Here is a 21,709-nt window from a genome sequence, read left to right on the forward strand (position 1 = left end):
GAGTAGGTGAGGCCTTGTTGGAGTAGGTATGGCCTTGTTGGAGTAGGTGTGGCCTTGTTGGAGTAGGTGTGGCCTCGTTCAAGTAGGTGTGGCCTTGTTCAAGTAGGTGTGGCCTTGTAGTGGGTGTGGCCTTGTTCAAGTTGGTGTGGCCCTGTTGGAGGAAGTGTGCCACTGTGGGTGTGGGCTTCAAGACCTCATCCTAGCTGCCTGGAAGCCAGTTTCCTCCTAGCTGCCTTCAGAACAAGATGCTGAACTCCAGCCCCATGTCTGCCTGCAGGCTGCCATGCTCCAACCTTGGTGATAATGGGCTGAACCTCTGAACCTGTAAACCAGCCCCAATAAAACGCTTTCTTTATAAGAGTTGCCTTGGTCATGGTGTCTGCTCACAGCAGTAAAACCCTAACTAAGACAACAAGTGCTGGCTTTGCAGTTTTTCTCCTTGTTTTGTTCATGCCCACACACAGGGATGCACACATATGACCTTGCATAGTCATGCACACATATCACATATACACATGCAAAAAAAGGAAATAAAAAGCCCTGAGAGTCAATTAAAGATGACCCTAAACGGGTCACCACAAGCTGTTGTCTGACCAACAACAAGCACTTGGCATATCCACATGTGCACACTCATACACACATGTAATATTTTAATTACATGTAAGATATGACCCGCTAATCCCATCACTGAGGAGGAAGAAGCAGACAAACTTCTGAGTTCCAGGACAGTCAGTCAGGCTTACAGAGAAACACTGCTTTAGAAACAAACAAACAAACAAACAAAAAAACCCCGCAAATTAAAATTGGAGGGCCCTCAAGATGGCTCAGTGAGTAGAGGCACTTGATGGCGAGCCTATGGCCTGAGTTCAATTCCCAGAAGCACAAAGTGGAGGGACAGAACCCCACACAACGTCTTGTCTCCTCAGGGCACTGAGGCACACAGGCTATAAATAAGCAGATAAAATGGAAGAAGAATAACTTTTAAAACATCCAAGTTAGGTGCTCGAGACATCAGCTAAGAACACCGACTGTTTTTCCAGAGGACCCAGGTTTAATTCCCAGTCCCCACATGGCATCTCTCACCTGCCCCTGACTCTGAGATCTGACACCATCACACAAGCATACACTCAGGCAAAACGTCAGTGCACAGAAAACAAAACATCGAATTCATTAATGAAACATCGAAGTTAGTGCTTTGTATAAAGAACTCATGAAGGTAACGAAGGAGCATGCGGATTGGACAGTTGTCAGGGGCAGCCAGTCCGTGGCTGGTGAGGTAGCTCGGCAGCTGAGGTACTTGCGGCCAGAGCCGGTAACACCAGTCTGATCCCGAGTAAATGTGGAAAGAGCCAACAAAACCGTCTTCGCATCCACATGTGCCGAAGCATGTGCACGACAACCCTTCCCTTCACAGTATACACGCTGTAATAATACATAGAAATAAAACCAACACATTCTGACCTAGCAGGGAAATGTCGATTAAAAACTGCGCTGGGATTCCATCTCGCCTGTCACCCACGTGGCTGTCGTCAAGATGGATGAAGGAAGCGTGATGAGTCCGTACAATGGAGTTTTATCCAGCCACAAGGGAAACGAGGTCATGTTATTGAGAGGAAAATGAGTGTCGCCCTACTTTGGTCTCCTGCTTTGCATTGTCGGTGTCTCAGAATTCATCTTCCTCTTTGAAGAATGGGAATGAAAACTGTCTGCGAGCAACAGTGTGGAGAGAGGGGAGGCGCTCACCTCCACAGGGATTTGGACACATATCTGCTGTAAACTAGTGCACGAGCAGACTGAAGGAGACTCCATGTGGGGAAGCAGGCAGAGGTCTCCGCTGTGGAGCTGATACGATTGTCAGACTACAGGGTGTAAGTTGCCATCTTCCTGTTCTGCTCAACCCTCATCTGCCTGACTGGCTTTCTCCAGGGACTGTCACCCCAGCATTCTAGAATGTGACCCACAATGGCAGCCTGTGCTCAGAGGGCAGAACTCGAAGCGACCTCTCACGGGCTCTGGTGTCCATCTCTGCGGTGGTGTACTTTAGGGACACATCCCGTTGCACTCCAGGCTTATGATACAACTTAAGCTCATCCAGGTGGCCGACATCTCCATCTGTGACGACTGCCTACCCTGTCACCCAGATGGCATCCTAACCAGAGAGCCTGGTAGAACCTGAGCCAGGGTGGCACCAGTTTGATAACCAGCAACTTTGGACTTTCTTTTTTTTTTAAAAGATTTATTTTTTTATTTATTATATATGAGTACACTGTAGCTGTTTTCAGACACACCAGAAGAGGGCATCAGATCTCATTACAGATGGTTGTGAGCCACCATGTGGGTGCTGGGATTTGAACTCAGGACCTCTGGAAGAGCAGTCAGTGCTTTTTTTTTTTTTTTTTTTTTTTTTTTTTTTTGGAGCTGAGGACCGAACCCAGGGCCCACTGAGCTAAATCCCCAACCCTGCAATCAGTGCTCTTAACCACTGAGCCATTTCTCCAGCCCAACTTTGGACTTTCTCATGTCCTTTCCCTTTGGTTAAACATGCCGTCACAGTATCACTGGTCCTTTATCTCTGAGACCAGTTAAACCATGATCGCCTAATGCCTGACAATATTTCTTCTCCATTCTAGCAATTGTTTTTGCTAATATGAAATGTTATTTTTTCTAATAATTAGGCTATCGTATGAGTTTTCCAATGTTATATATGAATTGTGTGTGTTTGTGTGTTTATGTATTTGTGTGTGTGTGTGTAAGCTTCACGTTGTTGCTTTTTGTAACATGAGTCACTTACAGGCACATGGGAATGCTATCAATGACTGTACCGCAGGGGAACTGTGTTTCCTCCCCCCTCAGTGATTATTAACTTTCTACAGACCCTTAGGGATGGGTGGGGTCTTCTCAGCCCCACTTCAGGAATCTCTGATACAATTCCTACTGCTGCACCCTTTGTAGAGGGACAGCCTCGCTTCCGGTTGCGTTGGCTCTCACAGGAAGCGGTGAATCTGCTCCTTAGCCTCTGCCCTCTGACTTGCCATGGCTCCCCACCTTCGCCTCTCACACTTTTTCAGCCTGGTTCTGCCAACACTTTTCAATTCCTGTTTCTGCTTGTCACCAGTCACGGCTCCCAGTCTTCTCATATGCCACACTCAGTCCAAAACCCTCGTTGGCAATGTCAGCCTAAACTGTGTCTTTTCTTCCTTCAGTCTTTACAGACGTAGTCCACGATGAGAAGAGAAACAGTGAGTGACTAACTGCACGAAATGTTTAGTGTTCTCCCCGGCTGTAGTGCTCCATAGTTGGGGACCTGGCCCAGTTACACTGTTATTAGTTACTTTTTGCTGTTGTGGTAAAAACATCCTGAGCAAAAGCAACTTATGGAAAAGTTTAGTTTAGTCCCCTGTTCCAGAGGGTGAGTCCGCAGTGGGAGGGGAGGCATCAGAGCAGTTATAAGAGGCTGGGAGATCATGTCTTCAACCCAGTTGGAAGTGGGGTAAGGCTAAAAACTCTCAGTCTGTTCCCGGTGACATACTCCTTTAGCAAGGCTCTACCTCTAAAGGTTCCACAGCCTCCTGAAACAGGACCTCCAACTGAGGGCCAAGTGGTCACATGTGTGAGCGTGACAGGGATGCTATTCAAAACACCATGGCCATGAAGCTCAGTACCGCCCTGGGCAACAACTCTCCACAGGTCTTCTCCCTTCTCACCAGTTCACCTTTGCAGCTTCACGTCCACACACGCAGATTCCTTATAGTCAATTTGTGTACCTACGCATGCGTGATAGCCATATGCACACATAATTGCTCCTGTTTCTCTAGAGAACCCTAAGATGCTATTCAAACTCTAAATCAAGATGCGATTTTAGAAGAGATTTATATAAACAGAACCCAGTTGTTGAGAAAACTGCATGTTCTCCCCAGATCCTAGTCTCTACTGTATACAAGTGTGTGGATATAACACGTAGACAGGAGACTAGGGAAGAGTGTTATTACACGGTGAGGAAGGACAAGAAGAAGTAATGGGCACAGGTCATGAAAAATAAATTACCTTTTTCTAGTTTTCACTCTATCATGGGTTTTTTGTTTTGTGTGTGTGGACATATATAAAATGTAATTGCGAGGGAAAGTGTAAAATCCGAAGTGAAACTCTATGGCTTCTGAATGGCTGCTCTAACTGTGCAGGAGTTCACTGTGATGGACAGACTTTGGGTCTAGGCAAGCGCTTGTTTGAGTGGTTATATTAATACGTGCGATATTTTTATTTTCAAATTCTACAGTAAAGTGATTTTTTTTTTCTTTTTTTCGGAGCTGGGGACCGAACCCAGGGCCTTGCGCTTGCTAGGTAAGTGCTCTACCGCTGAGCTAAATCCCCAACCCCGTAAAGTGATTTTTTTTAAAAAAAAATATTATTTATGTATATAAGTACACTGTAGCTATCTTCAGACACACCAGAAGAGGGCATCAGATCCCATTACAGATGGTTGTGAGCCACCATGTGGTTGCTGGGAATTGAACTCAGGACCTCTGGAAGAGCAGTCAGTGTTCTTAGCCTCTGAGCCATCTCTCCAGTCCAATAAAGTGATTTTTATTAAAAAAAAAAAAAAAAGCAAACATTTATGGGCTGTTTCAGGTAATAAGAACTAGACCTAAACCTATAGTTTTGACATAAAAATATTAAAATTTCTAGGATGATTTGTTTATTCAGCTATCTTAAATGCTGGGACTTTTGCTCAGCGATATCTTAGAAAATTATTATTCTTATGTTCCTTCATACACACCTGAAGAAATTCAAGTCAATAAACCATGGTAGCCCTGTACATCTCTATTTTATCATCTTCATGATAGGCAAGCTTTAGAGTCAGCCTCGGTGTCCATGAACAAATGAATGGAAACAGAAAAAGTATCATGTACATGCAATGGAGTTTCATTTGTCCATAATTTCAGGAAAATGTATGCAGTTAGAGATCATTGTGCTTCATAAAATAAGAGGTTGCATGTTTTCTCTCTCATTTGTGGAACATAAGCTACACAAACCCATGAGTACACACACACACACACACACACACACACACACACACACACACACACGCACACACACTTTGATGTTAAAGTAGAGAGGGAGAGGAAGAGGAAGGATTGGAGAGGTAAAGAGAAGTCATAGAGCCAGGTAGTGGTGGTGCACACTTTTAATCCCAGCAATTTTGAGGCAGAGGCTGGCAGATCTCTGTGAGTTCAAGGCCAGCCTGGTCTACAGAGCAAGTTCCAGGACAGCCAGAACTACAGAAACTCTGCCTTGAAAAACAAAAACAAGGTGTAGGTGTGTGTGTGTGTGTGTGTGTGTGTGTGTGTGTGTGTGTGTGTGTGTGTGTGTGGCTAATGGAGCACAAACATGATCAGTGTACTTACCACAAGTATGAGCTACACATTTTTTTTTTAATTTTTTTTTTTTTTTTTTTTTTTTTTTTTGGAGCTGGGGACCGAACCCAGGGCCTTGCACTTCCTAGGCAAGCGCTCTACCACTGAGCTAAATCCCCAACCCTAAGCCAAGAGAACCTAAAACCCACACGAGTGTTTGTACACACCTGTGGTCCCAACTTCAAGGAGTCTGATGCAGAAGGATTGGGAATTCAAAGCAAGTCTTTCTGTAATAGCAAGTTCCTGAACACCCTAGACTAAATAGCAAGAGTATGTATGTATGTATGTATGTATGTATGTATGTATGTATGTATGCATATGAAAGAAGGAACTAGAGAGTTGCCTCCGAGGCTAACTTTTGTCCCTAGAGCCCATTTCAGGTAGGTAAATTACAAGTGCCTATAACTCCAGCTACAGGGATCTAACGCTTCTAGCATTTATTAATACGTGTATTTATGTGCATTCCCCCCAAATTAAAATAGATTAAACATACATGTACAGCAGGAAACGTGGTTTTGTGTCAAGTGCTTCACAACACCTTGTAGGTCAAGAACTTCCTGCAGCAAACAACGTCAATATCCTATTTCTATGTTATACAATAAGGTAGTCACTCAGTCCGTGAGGCCACTGACCACTTGGACTGTAGACTGTGACTTCGAGGCTAAGTGTTTTATGTGTGTGGGTTAGAGATGGAACCCATAGCTTCCTCTGTGCAAACCAGGTGCTCTGCTGCTGAACTCCTTGCCCAGCCCCTCCTATTTCCTCTTCTTTCTGCTCCTGGGATGTTCTTACCACTACTCCGAGCTCAGCAGAAGCCAGGAGCCCTTGTTTGGCTCACTGTGAAGGATGTTCATAGGCTCTCCTTGAAGCTTGGGGCAGTATAGGAGTTGATGGCCAAAGTCCGAGAGGTAGTGAGATCTAGGTGCAAATTGACTCATGATGTCTTGGAAGGGCCTGACGATCCCACACACATGACCTACCTGCTTGTAGGTCTCTGGCCTGGACCAGACGTACTGGATCTTGGGCTGGGCAGGCTTTCCCTCTGCTGGGCAAACTTCCCATCATTCCTCAGCAGTCTCTCAGAAGCACACTGCCAAAAGAAACCAGAAAAGACAGATACTGAGGGAACACAGCCCATAGATCCAGCTAGGATCCAGACACTTGACCAACACCAGGAGTAACCCACTTCTTGTCAGGTTCAAGCCCTGACCCCTTTCTTCACAGGCAGAGACTGCTAGCAAGCTGTAGGTGTTTGCTTTGTATTGGTCTTTCCTTGGCTGTGGCTTTGCTCTGTTCTGAAGAACACAGCTGGTCTCTGCCACCTCTTTGTAGCAACTTTGAAGCATGTGTGTGTGTGCCTTCTCCATTTCCTTTGTGTCTGTCTGGACCCCACCCTTTCTCAGGAAGCTCCCTAGGAAGCTTCAGCCTTTGCTGATGATCCTCCTTTGAGTTCCTGTGGACTGGAGAACCGGCCATTACTTAGGCCTGGGGTCACATTCTGCTACTTAGTGGCAGGGATAGTCGGAAGACACTGAGGTCTCTCCAGGCATGCCAGGGACCATGGTTAGGGTTAGAGTTGGGCCAAGGGAGAACCATGAGGTCTTGGGATGGGAGTCACAAACAGAAGGGACACTGAATACAATTAAAAATGTCAAAAACACAGGCTAAGATTGCTAGGAGTGTGTGTCTATGTGACATAGTAGTGGCTTGCAAGGCTCTGAGGGACTGACTGGTCACTTCCCTTCTTGGTGTTCCCTTTCCTCATAACCACACCCCACATTTGGGTTTGAATAGATAGTGCCCTGGAAAGCCAGCCCTGGGATCACATTTCCTTCCTGGTCTTGAATATCTTTTTGATAAGTGTTTCCAGGAACTCTTCCTTCTTCGCTTGCATAGTTGGGTTCCTTCCCAGTTTTAATTACATACTCATGTCTTAGATGTTTTCAAATATTCTTTTCTTTTTTAAATGACACTATGAACTGAGGATTATGTTCCCCAGGCTGTCTCCAAACTTCTGGGCATAAGTGAACCTTGTGAACCATTCCCAGTTTGAATGTCTGTTTCATCTGTCATGACTGCACAATCCCTTGCTCCTGGTCCCAACAGCCAGCGAGGCCCACAAAAGGCCGTACACATTATCAACCGTGTCTCAGATAACACTGCTTTTCCAACACTGTGGTAAGTGGTTCAGTGAGGGGGCTGGGTTCTCTAGTCCTTTTCAGATGGTCTCCTTGCTCTCAGCAGGACAAGATGTAATTTCACCTGTTTGGTTCCATTCAGCTGGCCAGGTACTGCCAGGGGTTGGAAGCACAGCTCACAGAATAGCATGAGGACACAGTGGGTGCCTTCCTTACCCTAGAGATACCCGTTTCCTGGATGAGGATGTTGCTTATCAATGCCATGGGATGACATCCATGTCCTGGAATAGTCCCCACTGAGAAGAGACACAGCCTTGTAGGGATGACAAACCCTCTGTGCTCCCCCCACCCCCTAACCCCACCCCACCCCACCCCATCTTACAGCCCTGTCTCATCATCTGGAGAAACAGCATTTGTTTCTGTACAGGACCCCAGTATCACAGCACTGTACTGACTGGTTCAGTTCAGTTCAAGAACACTGGACTGGTTGGTTTTGTGTGCCAACTTGACCCAAGCTGGAGTTATCACAGAGGAAGGAGCCTCCCTTGAGGAAATGCCTCCATGAGATCCAGCTGTAAGGCATTTTCTCAACTAGTGATCAAGGAGGGAGGGCCCAGCCCACGGTGGGTGGTGCCGTCCCTGGGTTGGTTTTCTGGATGAGAAAGCGAGCTGAGCAACCCAGGGGAAGCAATCCAGTAAGCAGTACCCCTTCGTGGCCTCTGCAGAAGCTCCTGCTTCCAAGTTCCTGCCCTGCGTGAGTTCCTATCCTGACTTCCTTTGGTGATGACAGCAATGTGGAAGTGTAAGCTGAATAAACCTTTCCTCTCCAAGTTGCTTTTTTTTTTTTTTAATTTTTTTTTTTTTTTTTGGTTCTTTTTTTCGGAGCTGGGGACCGAACCCAGGGCCTTGCGCTTCCTAGGCAAGCGCTCTACCACTGAGCTAAATCCCCAACCCCTTTTTTTTAATTTTTAAAAAAAATTTTTTAATGTGAGTACACTGTAACTATCTTCAGACACACCAGAAGAGGGCATATGACCACATTACAGTTGGTTGTGAGCCACTATGTGGTTGCTGGGATTTGAACTCAGGACCTCTGTAAGAGCAGTCAGTGCTCTTAACCTCTGAGCCATCTCTCCAGCCCCTCCAAGTTGCTTCTTGATCATGATGTTTTGTGCAGGAATACAAACCCTGATTAAGACAGACACTAAGCAGGCTGGTGGTCCAGGGTTGACTCTGGACAGCCCCTTCCTCTCTCTGACTTTGGGGATTGGGCTGCTTTGGTGAGGGTGGTGGTTCTGCTGCCTCCTGGGGGCTGGCATTTGCTCACTGCCAAGGCAGCTCTTCCATTTGAGCTGCCATGAATATGAGGTTCAGGCTAAGTGCTTGGCTTTCTGCTTGCCATGGGTAGCATGGGGGACTAACTCAGACCAGCTATGTGACCTCAGACATAGCATGCAGCTTGTGGGGTCTCCTGTGATGAAGGGTCCTACTACTGACTTGCTCGCTCCACAGGGCTCACTACCCAGGGCTGTGAAGGGAGCACTGGAGGCTATCAACTCCCTTGCTCTAGTCCAACAAGACCACAACCTTCAGGACCCTTGGGCCACAGGGGACCTGCTCTTTGCTGGACACCTCTCCAGGACTCTGCAACATTCCCTTCCTGGTCGGGCCAAGGCATGGCAACTACTGGGGAAGATGAGGCCCAGGCAGCAGCAGTGAGGCGGAGGATAACCAGGTGCTGGCCACTTTTGCACAAGAGATCAGATCATTTGGCACACATCTGAGTGACATCCTATGTGCATAGGCACTCACTGTCTGTGGTGTCCCGGCGAGAGGGTGGGCAGAGTGCTGGAGAAAGGCAGCAGAAACTGCCCAGTACCCAGGCTGCTTTGCTTCTCTCGATTCCCATTCTCACTGCGATGACCTCATGTGGAGGACGAGCTGCTGCCTGCCGCTCAGGCACCAGGTTAGACCTTGCAGAGCTGGCAGGGCCATCTTGTCTATTGTGATTTTTGTGGGCTTTTTTGTTTTGTTCTAGAGCTTGGAACTGACCCAAAGGGCCCACTCATATCTGGTCCTAGCTGTACATACTCCTTTTCGAACTGAGAATCTCCTCTTGTGAGATGAAGCAGCTGGCCGTGTCTTTGGAGGATAATCCAGAGTTCTCTCTTCAGTCATGCTAGAAGACTGTGGTCCAGGGCCAACAGTCTGCTCTGTATGGCAAGTGGGTGGTCAGAAGGGCCAGCAGGTATCTGAAGGCTAGACGGAAGAATTCGAGTCTCCAGGAGGCAGTCAGGTGGGGAGAGCAGACTGTGTTTCCATGAAATCTTAGAAACCTGTTATTGCCACCAGATCCCCTCCTGAGTCCCATTCCTGAGATAAGGAAAGCCTACTTCCATTCTCAGAGTGACCGCTCTTTCTACCGTATATGATGAGACAGTGGCCTCCTAAAACCATTCTTAGAGGACGTAGTATACAGCAGCTTCTGGAGAATTAGAGTCTGCTATCTTAAGAGCAACTCAGGAAAGTGGTTGCAAATGATTACATGACAGGTGGACCAGGAATTCCAGAGATGGTGGGACATAAGAAATGCACAAGCTTCCTTGGGATCTAGCAACTTCTCTTTAAAAACAGCACTGTCAGGCTTCTTGGGAGTTTTGAAAGGAGTAGGCCATGTCACGTAGATGGGAATTCAGCAGGTCTCCCCTTAACTGCCTGTAAGATCTCAAACACATTATTTATTCTAATGTGTTCGTTTCTCCCTCTTGCAAGAGTCACTGGGATACGTAATCACAGGTAAGAAAATGGAGTCTGGAACTGGTAAAGGAAACCCTCCCCCCACAAAGCCCTGGAGAGCCGCTTTAGAGAAATGACACCACAGCCAGGTAACAATGAGACATATACAGCTTTATTTAACCTGTAAAAAGTCACACTCTGCAGAGTGACACCTTTCTTATCTCAGCAGAAAGCAAGGAGTGTGTGAAAAACCTTTTCCTCAGGTTGGGAACCGTATGACCCTGGCTGGGCTCACATGTGGATCCTTCCAGAGTCCTTGTGTGTGGCAGCTTCTTCCCAGAGGGTCTCCCTGGCTGGTGTGACCCCTCACCAACAACAGACAGGGGGGCAAAATATTTCTACCTGGACAAGGCTGCCCTGAGATTGTCCCTTTCCCTCCTATTAAGGGACATTACATGCTTAAGACCTTCCCAGAAAAGTCACCTTCAAGGTGACTTGGCTTTCATCATGTCTGCTGACACTTAGGCTCCACTTATTTACCATGATGGTGTGTGCTAACGGTCCTTCCTCTTCCCCAATAAAACCCTCACCATCGATGGCATTTTCAAATATCACTCTGTTCTCTGGGACCGAGGGATGGAGAACCGCTCTCCCTCAGACCAGGAGGCACTTCCTGCTGATGCCTGGGTGTCTGGTAAGTGGACTCAGATGCTTCAGGGACAGCACTTTCTCTCTGTAGAGCGAAGCCTGGCGCTTTGCTTTCCATCTTTCTCGGCTAACCGAGGGCTTAGGCCACTTCTCTGGAGAAAACTCCACAGTGTACCAGACATCACTCACAGGCTTCAGATCCCTCCCTCTGACTTACACGATGACAGGTATGAATCCACGTGGACAGGGGAGGTGACTGCCACCCTGCCTGCCTATCTGTGTAATCGTTACCTCACCAGTGGCCCACACAGTAACTATAGCCTCACATATTCCTCAGACCTGCTCTCTCCTGAAATCACTCTACAAATACTGTTAGTTGTCCAAGTGGAACCAAAATCCAATCTTGTGGCCTAACCCACCCAGATATCCACTCTGCATATTTCCCTTAAAAATGCCACTGAGAATTCAAAAAAGTCCCTTTGCAGAAGCACTACAAGAAAGCATGTCTAAAATCACAGAACTATGCACACACAGACACAGACACGCGTGCTCGCACACACATGGAGTTGGGAATTAAAGAGTCTCGTCAGATACATATTTGAGGGAGCGCAGGGAAAGGCTGGCAAGAGAAGATATGGAGATCGGATCAGATCAAGGTGTTGGAATGTTACAGTAATGGCATGGGTGTGGTTCTCGGTACATACAAAAGGGCAGAGAGAATGATAATCCAGCCTACTAGAGAGAGATGCTGTGGCCATGCATGAGTGAAAGAAAGTGGAGGCCAGCTGACGGAATGAAATGTTCTATTATGGAGTGGTCATTTCAAGGAGGAGGGACTTGCATGGTCCAGGGGAGGAGCATCTGCTTAGCAAGACACTTCCATGGTCTGGTGTCTGTCCAGGACATCAGGGGACTCACAGGATTCTTGAGTTCCATCTGACTGATTGCTGGTCACAGACCTGCTGAAGGGACTTTCTCCAGAGCCAATGCTACTTGAGGTGGAGTGGGTTCGTGATCGGGCGAGCCGGGTCATGCTGGCAGATGGTACTGTAACAAAGAGCCAAGAGGTCAGGAGCAGGAGCCTGGGGAAGCCCAGATGCTCTACAAGTTTCAGCAAAGACTTTACCTTTCCCAGCCCACCTAAGATGGTGCCCAGGTCACATGAGAGATCCCCACTTTGCATTATTTGCTTAGGTGAGTGACTGTACGCAAGGCTGCTCTGATCCTCTGCGTCTGGATTCTCCTCAGATTTTCCTTCAGAGTAGGATGGGAAAGCCTACAGAGTAAAGCCTCTTAGCTGTGCCCCCGCCATTCAAACAGTGATTAGGAAGGTGGCTTTGGGAACAGATAGTGGTCCCCAAAACCTGCAGTGCATGCAAGACTAAACCAAAGAAAGAACAACAAACCACACAAGTAGGAAGGTATTTCACAAACACAGTGCAAGCCCGATACAACAAGACTACCATCCGTGTCCACAGGCTACCGTTGCCCTCTGGGAAGGAGACACGGATGGGTGGAGGGGAGAGAAGGTGTTTTGGAGCTGATCTCTACACAGGATGAGGTACAGGTTGTTGGGTCCAGGGATTGAGAGGGGAGGGACTCTGGGGGTGTTTAATTTAGACTTTTTTGCTACTGTTTCCACTTTGACTGTAAGATCCTCTCAGCATGAACATGGCCTGCACAGGGCCTTACCTGAAATGACTCACTGCCTAGTATTTTGGACCATTAGTCATCTCCCTGCTGTCTTTCCATCACAGGGATCAGAGGACACCAGGTCTGTGGTGGTCTCTGCTCACAGATGCTATTCTACCTAGCGTCAAGGATGCAGGCCCTTTTGACTCCCACCTAGGGCTCATGTCAAGGACTAGCAAACAGGTGGTGGTGGTGAAGAAGCGGCCCTCCCTGCTGAGCTTTCGCTGAGGCTGTCACCCTGGCTGAAGGTGCAAGGTTACCTGGGCAGTTCAACGGAATGCTCTTTCTTACAGGGATCAGGCCTGCTCTGTAGGGTAAACTCCTAGAACACACTGAGCCCTGTTCTATCGGGCTCTCACTGAACAGGGAAGCCGCGGACATGCTGCAGGCAGCCAATGCAGCAGGAAGAGCATAGTTGGGAGGCGGGCAGGGCCAGCACAAGAAGGTACCTGACTCGCTGCTGAGGTGACTGAGCTGCACATACGGGACTGGAAGCAGGATGGACACAGGAAAAGGCAGGTTAGTGACCCACAAGGGCTAAGTGACAACCTTGGCTGCCTAGATGCTGCTGACAGGGTATTCGGTCAGGGATGAACGTTTCTTTCAAGGTCCCAGAGAAGAGCCTGATGCAAGCACTTTAATGCCACTGCTCAAAACAGACCAGAGAACCTAGTCCACCCATGCTCTACAGGTTACCCTGCCCGGGATTAGGACCCAGCTGCATCATCGGGTATTTTTGGGAAAGGGTAAGAACAGGCAAGGAGGGGACTCTTCCTCCTGATGAGCCAGAGGGCTGTGCGTGGGCTTGGTTGGTAGCAGCTCACAGACGGGGACAACACAGCCACTCTAGACAAGACACACATGGTCTTCCTGTCAGCTACAATTCTGAACCCAGGGCCCAGTTCTGAGGAAGCTCATCAATGGTCACCACCCAATGGACAAAGATAGAAATACTGCCTGCTAGGTAGTGTTCTGTACTGGGGTTAAAGGTATTTATCTAGGGCTGGAGAGATGGCTCAGCGGTTAAGAGCACCCGACTGCTCTTCCAGAGGTCATGAGTTCAATTCCCAGCAACCACATGGTGGCTCACAACCATCTGTAAAGAGATCCGATGCCCGCTTCTGGTGTGTCTGAAGACAGCTACAGTGTACTTATATATAATAAATAAATAAATCTTTAAAAAAAAAAAGGTATTTATCTATTTCCCCCTCGAGAAGTGTAAATTTCTGTGACAAATGAGAAAGCTCAGGGGTCTGAGAGGTAATAGGCCAACACAGTAGCACATGACATAAACACACAATGTGGACATACACTGCCAGCTTGTCTCATGGCAGGACAGATTTTACTAATGACACTGTTCTTTTCTCCTGGAGTTTCTGCTTTGTTTCTGTGGGCCAGGAGTGCCTCGGCTGAGCTCAGATGCATTGCATGCTCTGATTCCTGGCTAAGGCAGTCACAGCTTCAGTGGGAAAGCCTGGAGACAGACTCTGAAGGGTCAGCCCTGGCTGTGCTGTTTACTGCCTGCCCTGGGAGGCATGCTGAACACTGTTGAGCCTCAGTGTGCTCAGTGTCACTTCTTAAAGGCAAGCATGGTAGCACACGCCTTTAATCCCCGCACTCGGGAGCTAGAGGCAGGTGGGTCTGAGTTCGAGGCCAGCCTGGTCCATGGGGTGAGAGCTTCAGGACAGCCAGGGCTACACCCTCTCTCAAAGAACACAAGAAAAGAAAATGAACAACATCAGTCTTAGTCGAGGACGTTTAGCCATCAGCCTCAGTAATACACGCACAGACGGATGACGGCTCTGTACTCTGCTGTTCTCTACCTCAGGGCTGACTAGCACATGGGACATGCTCTGCGAACTGTGACTCTAGATGGTAAACTTATCCTATTACCTATACATTTATAATAAATCAAAAACAGACACTACTCACTGTAGCCCATTCCCTGCAAAAAGTACTTGAAGGCCTCGGTGAGCTTCCCAGGCTGTGGGGACAAACAAAAGACAGCAATAATTTTTGTGTAGGTAGAGAGGTAGCAGTGTGTGTGTGTGTGTGTGTGTGTGCGTGTGCGTGTGCGTGTGCGTGTGCGTGTGTGTGTGTGTGTATGTGTGACTATTACGAGCACTTCCTTACCTGAACTACTTGGGGCAGTCCTCCACAGTCTGCCATCTAGAAGAGGAAGAACACCAAGGTCAGTGGAGGGGAGTGGCCTCGTCATCCTACGTCAGAAGGGCAGGATTAGGTACTTAAGGGCATCACCTTTGGATCACGTCAGTGCACGCTCTGCCTTGATGCTGGCAATGCCTGTGGGCAAAACCCTGAGAGAGACACTCAGGCTGCCTGTCCACAGGATGCTAAGGCCTGGCTTTCAGGCCTCTTGTTGGGCTGACAGTGTTGCCAGCTACACCTTTCACCCTGGCTCTGCCTGTACCCGAAGAAGCTAAGCGCTCAGTCCTTTCCTTTTGCCTGAGTACCTGGGCACAGGCATATGTCACCATGTCTGCTTTCTAGTCCCCTTCATCTCTTATTGCTCTGACTCTATGACAAAGGGTATGATGCCCTCAGGTGGGGAGAGCTGTCCAGTCCCTCCCCAGTCCTCAGATGGCTCCTAGGGCTGCTCTTCTCTTTTGAAGGGTTTTTTTCCATTGGGCAGTCTTAGAGCTTTGCGAGTGTGTACTGGAATCCCGTTAAATCCTGACTGTTGGATACATCTCGGGGATTCTGACTGAATAGGTGTGCAGTGAGGCCAGAGAACTAGCATTTCTAACTCTGTGACAGAGATGAAGCATCTGCCAGTCTGTACTTGGCACTTTCCAGTGCGTGTCGGCCAGACAGAAACCAACATCCTCCTTCCAGATGATATAACCTGACCTCAGAGAGGGGCTATTCCGATGACTTGCCATGATTAAAGGGATATGAACGGTATGGCAAGATGGCTCAGTAGTTAGAGCTCATGCTGTTCTTCCAGAAGACCCAGGTTTGATCCCTAGCACCCATATGGCAGTGACACACCCTGAAATTCCAGATCTAGGGGATCTGACACCTGCTACTGACCTGCTTGGACATCACCAGTCCAGTCAAGCACATGGTACACACACACACACACACACACACACACACACACACACACACACACACACACACTTGCAGGCAAAATGCTTACACATAAAATAATTATTTAAAGATATATATATATATATGTGTGTGTGTGTGTGTGTGTGTGTCCGTGTGTGTGTCCATGTGTGTGTCCTTGTTTCATTGATGCAATTAAAATCTTATTTAAATGAGAGCCATTATTTAAGACAAAAGAATGTCACAAATGGCATTAGAATTTGAGCTTAAGAAGGAACAATTTGAAAAAAACAAGCCTGAGAAAAAAACCACTTAACCTGAAAAATATAAAATGGGACAAACTAGTGTGGCCTGGGACTTTTGCAAAGTTTAGAAACTAAAAATTGGTTAGAAGTACGACACTGCTGCACGTGCCTCTAATGGGACCCCTTCAACATCTGGGGCAAGGCCAGTTCAAGTAACATAGTGAGTTCTAGGCAAACCATGACCATATAAAGAGCTACTGTCTCTTTAAAAGAAGAAGAGGAGGAGAAGGAGGAAGAAGAAGAGAAGGGGTCATAAGACCCTACCCTGCCTAGGGAAGCTAAAGGCAGTGGAGGGCTGGTAAAGAAGTCATCATGTTCAGTGGTATGGCACTTACACAAGTGTCAGTAGACGGCTCCACACCACGCCCATGAGGATCCCCTTCAAGAGTAGTGTGCACTCATCGGTGAGCCTTGTCTCCAGCCCCCTATTTGTTTTTGTTACATTTTAAAAGTTGCATTTATTTATTTTGTGTGCGTGTATGCACATCATACCTGGCGTTTGTGTGTGTGTGTGTGTGTGTGTGTGTGTGTGTGTGTGTTCAAGATGATAACTGGTGGGAGTCAATCCTCTCCACCTCAGCTCGGGTTGTCAGGCTTGGCAGTGAGCGCCTTTATTCGCTGAGCCATCTAGCTGGTCCTGTGTTTAGTGAGACAGGGTCTCATGTAGCCTGAACTTGCCATGCAACTGAGAATGAACTTCAACTCCTGATTTTTTACCTCCCAAGTATTTTTTTTTTTTTGGTACCACCAAATTTGTAAAAATCAAATTTGAAGCCATAATTTTTTATCCATATTTTAGAGAAGCCCATCAATCGTCTGTGAGCTCGGCAGACACTAAGCCAATGCGTGTTCTGAGAGCTAATGTTGCTGCTGGTAACAGGGCTTCCTTTTGACACACACTTGAGAGAGAAAGGGGAGAAAGCAGGAGCCGAGTGGATGGAGACAGAGAAGTGCAGCAGACCAGCAGGCCAGCTCCCCAACACATGAGCAGAGCTTGTTTGGAAAATGATCAGCTGGAAGTTCTGTCTGGGGTACACTTATGGTACTCTTTTTCTTTTTTCTTTTTTTTTTTTTTTTCGGGGCTGGGGATCGAACCCAGGACCTTGTGCTTCCTAGGCAAGTGCTCTACCACTGAGCCAAATCCCCAACCCCATGGTACTCTTGATAATCTAGAAATGTATCACAAACATAAAGTGGCCTAAGAGGAAAAAAACTGTATCCTTTATCACTAAGATATGCTTAGAAGTTTCCTTAAAACTACAACAGGGGCCAGGCATGGTGGAGCGCATCTTCAATCCTAGCACAGGAAAAGGAGAGGCAGGCAGATCTTTCTGTGAGTTTGGGGCCAGTATGGTCTACAGAATGAGTTCTATGACAGCCAAGGCTATTATACAGAAATACCCTATCTTGAAACACAAAACAAAGGATTGGGATATAAAGCATTCTCAGTACTATTTTATTTCTTGTAATTTTGTATGTTAATTCTCTTAGTAGAATGGGAAAATGTTTATAACACAAAGTGGAGGAAAACAGATACAGGGTTATAGTTATCTTCTAGTCTTTATTTGCCTGTTTGTTTTGTGGGCCAGAATAGTCTGGAACTTACTATGCAGCTCAGGCTGGCTTCAAACAGAGCAATCCTCAGCCTCCTGAGAGTTGGAGTTTTAAGTATAGGCCACCATCCCGCCTTTTATTTTTCAGACAGTGTCTCTCTTTGTAGCTCAGGCTAGTCTCACTCTCACTAAAGATCCACTTGTGCCTCCTGAGTGCTGGGGTTAAAGGAAGGCGCCACCATGCCAGACCTCTAGCTCCTCTGATAGTGCCCTCCCACATGACAGAGGGAAAGAAGGAAGTTGTCCTAAGTGCCATGTGTGCCTAGGCATGTGCTGTCCCCACCCATAAATACATAAACGCAATTAGCGTGCTTTCTTCTTATTCATCCAGACAGAGAACACTAACAGTCATGAGTGAGGAGAAGAGAATTGTACAGTGCTGCTTAAAACACAGAGCTGGAATGTATCTCAGTTATCGTAATGGTTGGCTGTAAGAGAAAACACACTACCTTTAGCAAAGTTGTATTTATAGGGTCGAGGCGAGAATTACATTCAACCTGAAAAACAAAACAATTTTATAAACTGCTAGAATTACCACATTAGTGATCTTACAACAAGATAGATTAGGTCGTGTGTCATGCCTGCTTGGCTAATGGCTCAGTGTTCATCTAAACAAATCTGTCATTTTCTTTTCTGATATTTTCAGTCTTTAATGAACAGCATGGTGACTGTAAAGTCCATAAAACATGTAGGCAGGTACCTCCCTTCTCAGAGGTGAACAGGCCTGTGGCCCCACCCTGCTGGGCTCTCCATGCCTTCCCAGCACGACTGGACTACCCACCCGCTGGGCCTAAGCACTGTGCCCACCTCCCTGCTCAGCCCCTCCTGCCTGGAGTGGACGGCTGCCCCGCCACAGCCTCTGACCCTTCTGACTCAAGGTCTCCAGCTCTCCAGTGTGAAGTGAGTTCTTTGTGGCTGTTTCATTGTGACAATCATCAAAATCAGGGATGACAGCCTGGCTCATCTCCTTGTTGGGGATCTTGGACCCTTATATCTATGAAAGTGTCCTCAAAGAAAATGTTTGGAAAGATTATCTCTGACAAGGTGCCTTATCACTGAGTCATATACCTCTGGCTCTAAAAGGTCAATATTTTAATCAAATATTTTTTTAATCAAACAATCTTAAATTTAATCACTAAACCAAACAACTTTTCCTTATCACATAGAAGCTGTGATAAGAGCTTAGAATCAGGAGCGGGTAAGACTATACATACCACAAAGGGAAATGAAGTAAGTTCAAAACCTTTTCTGCCGTGTGGAACAAACACACAGAAGACCAAGTAGGGTTTTCAGAGACAGATAAGAGGAGGTGGGTGTCTGGAGACATGCAGAGGTAGAGAAAGGAGGGCTGTGCAGGGCACACGTGTCACTGTGGTGGCCAAGTGTACAGACGATGCACACAGAGGCAGACTCCGAGAGGCCTGGAGCTGACTGAGCTGACAGGGTCAGAGTGCTTTAGCAGAGCGGTGGGAATGTGCAGGACTGAAGCGGCAGTGAGCCATCGGGGAGTGGATCAAGTTACCTAGGCAAGAATCAGCAATCCAGGTGAACTTGGGATCTTGGGATTGCTGAAGGGCAGGTTTACAAAACTCCTCTAAAATCAGGAGATGATCTAGAAGCCAAGCTCGAGTCAGAGGTTCAATCTGCTCTATGTGAAGGACAGTGCAGTAAACAAATGCATCCTTTTTGTACAGAAAACACGACTCTACAGGTAGAATTTTAAAATGGATATCCAGTCACAGTGCTTAAGAGTGTAGTAGATAAGCTATAAATATTTCCTAAGAAGCCAGCTTCTGTTTCTGTGTAATGAACCATGCTTTCCAGTCTCACCACTTCATAATTCACATAACGTACTATGTCCCCATGTTGAGCTCACCACAGTCACTGAGGCTGTGTGTGCTTTCCGTCGGGGTTGGAGACACGCTAATGCTCTACCTCGATCACTGGTCTCTGACATGTCTTTGCATTTCCTAAATCCCGGAACAGAGATAGCATCTGCTACTCCTCAGCACTGAATAGGGGATGCTCAAAGTGAGCACAACAAGGGGTCAATAGCACTTGGGGTTTCTCCCTGATATCCCGGGGCTAACTCTAAAGTGGCAACCATCAGAGGCATAATGGGCTCTGGCAAGAGAGTTGGGTCTGTGATTAGAGAAGTGTTTTCTCTGTATTTCAGATGAGGTCCCACCTCTCTAAAAACAGGAATGATGAAGTAAAATGAAAAGGCCAGGGTTGGGGATTTGGCTCAGTGGTAGAGCGCTTGCCTAGCAAGCGCAAGGCCCTGGGTTTGGTCCCCAGCTCCAGGGGAAAAAAAAAAAAAAAGAAAAGGCCTTATTTATTTGGACAAACTATACCTTAAAAAATCATGGATCGTGCTATTTAAGTCAACACAAGGGAAAGGCTATGGCCCTCAGCAGCTCTGCACCTACTGGATTTGTGGTGGTAACTTCCCAAGTGGAAGGCTGGTGTAAAAATCTGACAATAATTGACAGAGTGGGCAGTGGCACACAGAGCCATTAAGGACCACACTGATCAATCGATGAGACCTGGTGACACCTCTGAGGAACTGGTTTTTCAAAGTATGTCACAGAAGAACCCGGTAGATGCGGTTGGACAGCGAGACCTAGTGTGGTCATGTTTCTATGGTGTCAGCAGGGTGCCTGCCATACACGTTGGACTGACTACACTTCCATCCCAGTCTCCTCACATCAGCACCACTTACCACAGCTTCCACAGCAGGTGAATTGTCCCCCACCACCAGTAAAGTAGAACACCTAGGAACAGGGGGAAGAAGAGGGCTCAGTCAGCCAGGAAGGACAAACACTGCTGCACACGGATCAGTCGGGACAGGCACTTACTTTAATGTTTTCAATCTGTTATCATTTTGGCCCAGAATAGGTCTTTCGATCTCCAGGTCTCTGCGTCTAGACAAACAAAGCACAATCAGCATCACTTACAGGAAAAACCATGGCCCTTCCTGTGTCTCCTGGACATGGAATCCAGAGTATGACGGTCTGGTAACACTTTTCCTCACACCCGAGGACAGGAGGGCTCTGAGCTGTGCCCGAGCGGCTGCTTCCATGGTAGCAGGCTATAGAACAGGGGTTTGTGGGATGCTGAAAAGGGGGAGAACTTCAGAACTCAAGCAGCTGCACCACTGAAACCCTCAAGGCTGAGAATTTTCCAAGCGGTCTGTAGAAATGAGCACATTCCCTTGAAGGGGGAATGGCGTGCTTTTCCGTGAGAAGAGAGATTTACTTATAGGAAAGCTCTGCAAACCAGATTTAAATCCTGGCATTGCGCCCTACTGGCCGTGTATCTCTGCAAGCATACAGCTGACTCATGCAGCCTTCCCCACCACGTTCCTCCTTTGGATAAACTATTCCTAGGGTAAGAATCAGTGCTCTCTCCTCAGCCTACCCTTGGACAGGGACAGATGACAGTAAATTTTGAAATAATCAAGGGAGAAGGAACTGCTATTCTGCCTGCTTCAAGATGCAGTAGCAGCAAACAGCACTAAAATCAAGCCCCACTGTTCTCTCCATGTCTTCCTACATGTGCTTGGCTTTCCCCTGGACCCCAATATTACTGGACTTTTTTTGAATACATGCTAACTTGGGCTTTTTTCCCTTAAGACAACCTAGAAACTGTTTCTGTTTTTAGAACTCACGGTGTACTTCTTTAAAGCTCTTTTAAAAATCTTTCTTACAGCCCTTGCATCCTAGAATGGTCAGACATCATGGGCAATCCCATATACACCAATGGCACTAGGTTAAGTCTCCTCTCTGCTTCCTCGACTGTCAAGCAGATTTCAGAGCTGCACTGCACAGTTAACTGAAGGGACGGGAGACAACTGTACCCATTATAGGAACCCAGGAAGAGCTGGAGATTTTCTTGATTGATATCTTGAGCAATGTGCAGTCTGTATGTTTGAATGAGGTCCAAATTGGCCTGCAACTCCTCCTAGAACAAGTGGAAGAAAACACTAGTGAACTGAATTGCAGAACAAATTCCTCTTATTTGGTTTGTATTTTCAGAGTCACTAGGGAACTTGGGGTGGTGCTCAGAGTTACTAATGCACCAATCCACTGAAT

At 47.1% G+C, this 21,709-nt stretch overlaps 1 protein-coding gene and 1 pseudogene across 5 annotated transcripts in view; both read right to left on the reverse strand.

Annotated features, from left to right (window-relative positions):
* The window catches only part of LOC134486193 (protein NDRG3-like), a 38,063-nt pseudogene extending 30,179 nt beyond the window's left edge, over positions 1–7,884 (reverse strand).
* A 2,551-nt stretch (positions 7,885–10,435) lies between these two features.
* Ndrg3-ps1 (NDRG family member 3, pseudogene 1) overlaps positions 10,436–21,709 on the reverse strand; it is a 35,018-nt gene continuing 23,744 nt past the window's right edge. For 3 of the 5 annotated variants that reach the window (XM_063285109.1, XM_063285110.1, XM_063285107.1), the window contains exons 7-14: positions 21,475–21,578; positions 20,474–20,539; positions 20,338–20,389; positions 18,065–18,112; positions 14,759–14,794; positions 14,558–14,609; positions 13,075–13,113; positions 10,436–11,980 (exon numbers count right to left, since the gene is read on the reverse strand). In XM_063285109.1, the coding sequence (XP_063141179.1) occupies positions 11,799–11,980; positions 13,075–13,113; positions 14,558–14,609; positions 14,759–14,794; positions 18,065–18,112; positions 20,338–20,389; positions 20,474–20,539; positions 21,475–21,578 (579 nt within the window). In that variant the 3' untranslated portion in view covers positions 10,436–11,798. The remainder of the gene's footprint in view (positions 11,981–13,074; positions 13,114–14,557; positions 14,610–14,758; positions 14,795–18,064; positions 18,113–20,337; positions 20,390–20,473; positions 20,540–21,474; positions 21,579–21,709) is intronic. The other 2 variants (XM_063285111.1, XM_063285108.1) reach the window with 1 other exon arrangement.

This window comes from Rattus norvegicus, chromosome 3 (assembly GCF_036323735.1).
Source record: "Rattus norvegicus strain BN/NHsdMcwi chromosome 3, GRCr8, whole genome shotgun sequence".
NCBI lineage: Eukaryota > Metazoa > Chordata > Mammalia > Rodentia > Muridae > Rattus > Rattus norvegicus.